The following is a 3,476-nucleotide window of genomic DNA, read 5'->3' as shown; positions in this document are numbered from 1 at the left end:
CTCCCCTCCCCCTGGCCCACGCCCAGGGTAACTCCCCTCCCCCTGGCCCACGCCCAGTGTAACTCCCCTCCCCCTGGCCCACGCCCAGTGTAACTCCCCTCCCCCTGGCCCACGCCCAGTGTAACTCCCCTCCCCCTGGCCCACGCCCAGTGTAACTCCCCTCCCCCTGGCCCACGCCCAGTGTAACTCCCCTCCCCCTGGCCCACGCCCAGTGTAACTCCCCTCCCCCTGGCCCACGCCCAGTGTAACTCCCCTCCCCCTGGCCCACGCCCAGTGTAACTCCCCTCCCCCTGGCCCACGCCCAGTGTAACTCCCCTCCCCCTGGCCCACGCCCAGTGTAACTCCCCTCCCCCTGGCCCACGCCCAGTGTAACTCCCCTCCCCCTGGCCCACGCCCAGTGTAACTCCCCTCCCCCTGGCCCACGCCCAGTGTAACTCCCCTCCCCCTGGCCCACGCCCAGTGTAACTCCCCTCCCCCTGGCCCACGCCCAGTGTAACTCCCCTCCCCCTGGCCCACGCCCAGTGTAACTCCCCTCCCCCTGGCCCACGCCCAGTGTAACTCCCCTCCCCCTGGCCCCCGCCCAGGGTAACTCCCCTCCCCTGCCCCCTGGGGGGTGTGCTGCTGGTTTGGTCTGTGGGTCTCCTGCGTGGTGTGCCTGGTGTTGGGGTGGTGGGATTGCACCATAATGCTCTGCCTGCCCCTTCACCGTGAGCTGGACCGTGTCTGGTGTTTGTTGCCCTGCAGGAGCGTTATCGCCAGGATTGTAACCTCGCGGTGCAGCTGTTAAAGTGCAACAAATCGCATTTCCGAAACCACAAGTTTGCAGAGGTAAGTGTGTGGGTGAGACGGAGAGAAGCTGCTGCCGGGCAGCCGGGAGCGTGCCACTGGTTCAGCCCGAGGTTGGCACACTACCATTACCATCGAGGGGCACAGCTGATGGCACACTGCTGGCCAAGAGCATCACATTGCCAATTAAAACCTTCCTGGCCTTTGTGAACGGGCAGCCACCTTAGAGTTCGCACCCTGACAGCAACAATAGTTCTGGAGAAGGCTTCTCACTGAGCTGGGGGATGAGCTTGTTGAATTGATCGCTGAGCGGGTCCATTTGTCACCGTAGAAGGGCCCATGGTTTGTGTGTGGTAACAAATGGTAGCACAGTGTTACGTTTCCCCCCCCCGGTACAGCACGGTGTCGCCCTCCCCCCGTCTGTGAACTCCTGCTCAATCGAGTAGTGTCTGTGGAAGAACAGTGTGTATTTGAACACTGACATTAAAGAGTGTAAAATGAATCTGTCCCCCAGCAGCACACTCCCATCTCTCCTTGAAATCCCGTTGTGCTTCCTTCGGGCCTCATCTGTCAGCCTTATCTGTCAATCTTTTCCCGGGCTGGGTTACTGCCATCAGGATTCACCATCATGGGTTCCAGCTGAGATTGTTTCAATCTCAGTTTATTAGATATGGAAACTCATAAAAAGAGACAAATTATTTAGTTTTGAATCAGCAAAATGACTCCATATCTGAGGGCTAAAGTGCACAGTGTATTATATAGTGTCATCCCAGTCGGTGTTACCATGTTTGTGCTTTTGTTATCTGCTTCCTGTCTGTGGGAAGTATGTGGAGCTGTCTCCCCCTCCCTGAGACAGTGAATCTGTTTCCTTTGCAGCTTCCCTTCGTCCTGCAGGAGATGGTCAGCAAGCATCTGGAGTCTACCGAACAAGTGGAGTCAGGGCAGGAGCCAAGCTCAGCTCTTGGCTCGTCTGATGTGGTGCCTGCTTCGGTCATTGCCCGGGTTTTGGAGAAACCGGAGCCACTGGTTCTCAACTCTGCCAAGTCCAGCAGTGGCAGTGAGCCCCTGGCAGAAGATGTCTTTGTTCATGTGGATATGAGCTGTGAGGCTAATGGTGTGAAGACTTCCGGGAAAGAGGGGGATCGGCTGGAAATGGCAGGAGAGAAGCCTCCAAACGGCATGTGCAAGCAGCCGATTAGCACCGACAGGGCACCAGCTGTAACAGCCACCTTTGAGAGACTTGACCCATATCCCACTCCACCTCAGAATCTTTTCCCTGGACGTAAAGCTGTCATTGAATTCTCTTCTGATGATAAGGTGAAAATACCAAAGGATAGTCCCTTAGCAAACTGCACGTATGCTACCAGACAGGCCATATCACTCAGGCTGGTCCAGGGAGGGGAGGAGAGGCTAGATCGTTGGAGAAATCCAGCGAGTAGCCCATTGGGTGATAGGAGGAGGGCATGGCAGATAGATAGTGGGCAGTATCACGGTCCAAGTTCAGGCACATCCAGAGGACCAGAAAGTGAGCTTACGTCTGCCCAGTCCAGTCCTTTCAATAGCCCACCTCAAATTTCAAGTTCATTTACCAGCTCAACAAGTTCAGAAGAGGATCTGCTTGCAAATTGGCAGAGGATGTTTGTGGAAAAGGTTGCCCCTTCTCCTGAAAGGCTGATTGCCTACCGAACCTCTTTGAGCAGTGAGATGATCCAGGAGTTTCAGAATAACCTGGCCAGCAAGATGAACGTGTCAGAGAGGCACCGGGCTCATTCTGACGGAGAGGAATCCAGCCACAGCTACAGCTGCACAATAAGTCGTGATTCCAGCCTAGACACAGACAGCACAGATTCCAGAGTGCACAAAGGAAACCTCCTGGATTATGGCAGTGAATTCTCTCCTGAGGAACAGGAGAAACTACTGCAACCTGGAGGTAGCAATCAAATGAGCCTCCAAGCCAGTCCCTTCCACAAGCAGCTCGAGTACGGGGATACTGTCCCTGCAAGTGGCTCACTGGAAGAGAGAGAGAGATTACTTCATGGCAGCCAGTCCACCGTGCTGGATGAACTGGAAGAGATTGGGAATAAACCATCGGTGGCATCAGCAGGACGGCAACAGAGGAGCCCCAAAAGGATGGGTGTCCATCATTTGTTGCGTAAGGACAGTTTAACAAGGGCCCAGGAGCAGGGCACTCTGCTCGATTAAATACATTCAAATTAACGCCGACAACCTCGATGCAGCTGTCAGCTGCTGCCGTGTTCAGCTGTCAAACAGTTCCAAATTGTTGAGCGGAAATTCACCAAGTATTCCTGAGACATTTTCATAAAGATGGACAAAAATATAGAAATCAGCTACTGCTTTTAAGCTGAACCCGGATTCAAAGACAATACTTCAGTGTTTTCAAAGGAAACCATTTTGTAATTAATTAAATCATCACCAAAAGAAATCCAAATTTCTGAGCAGACCTCCTGCCAAACGATGGTAGTTGAATTACCAGCATGTGGTGTTTGTGTGTGTAGGAGTGTCAGGGTTTGTGTCTGTTTGTGGGAGTGTCAGGGTTTGTGTCTGTGTGTGTGGGAGGGTCGGGGTGTGTTTGTGTGTGTGTGTGTGTGTGGGTGTGTCAGGGTGTGTGAGTGGGAGGGTCGGGGTGTGTGTGTGGGAGTGTCGGGCTGTGTCTGTGGGACTGTCGGGAT

The 3,476-nt window shown here is 54.3% G+C and overlaps 1 protein-coding gene across 7 annotated transcripts in view; it reads left to right on the top strand.

The window, feature by feature from the left end:
* Positions 1-3,355, top strand: part of tjap1 (tight junction associated protein 1 (peripheral)) — a 74,468-nt gene extending 71,113 nt beyond the window's left edge. For 6 of the 7 annotated variants that reach the window (XM_043687366.1, XM_043687368.1, XM_043687365.1 and 3 more), the window contains 2 exons: positions 745-828; positions 1,663-3,355. In XM_043687366.1, the coding sequence (XP_043543301.1) occupies positions 745-828; positions 1,663-2,988 (1,410 nt within the window). In that variant the 3' untranslated portion in view covers positions 2,989-3,355. The remainder of the gene's footprint in view (positions 1-744; positions 829-1,662) is intronic. The other variant, XM_043687364.1, reaches the window with a different exon arrangement.
* The last annotated feature ends 121 nt before the right edge of the window (positions 3,356-3,476 follow it).

Source organism: Chiloscyllium plagiosum, chromosome 3 (genome assembly GCF_004010195.1).
Source record: "Chiloscyllium plagiosum isolate BGI_BamShark_2017 chromosome 3, ASM401019v2, whole genome shotgun sequence".
Lineage (NCBI taxonomy): Eukaryota > Metazoa > Chordata > Chondrichthyes > Orectolobiformes > Hemiscylliidae > Chiloscyllium > Chiloscyllium plagiosum.
This window is presented reverse-complemented; position numbering and strand designations above follow the sequence as displayed.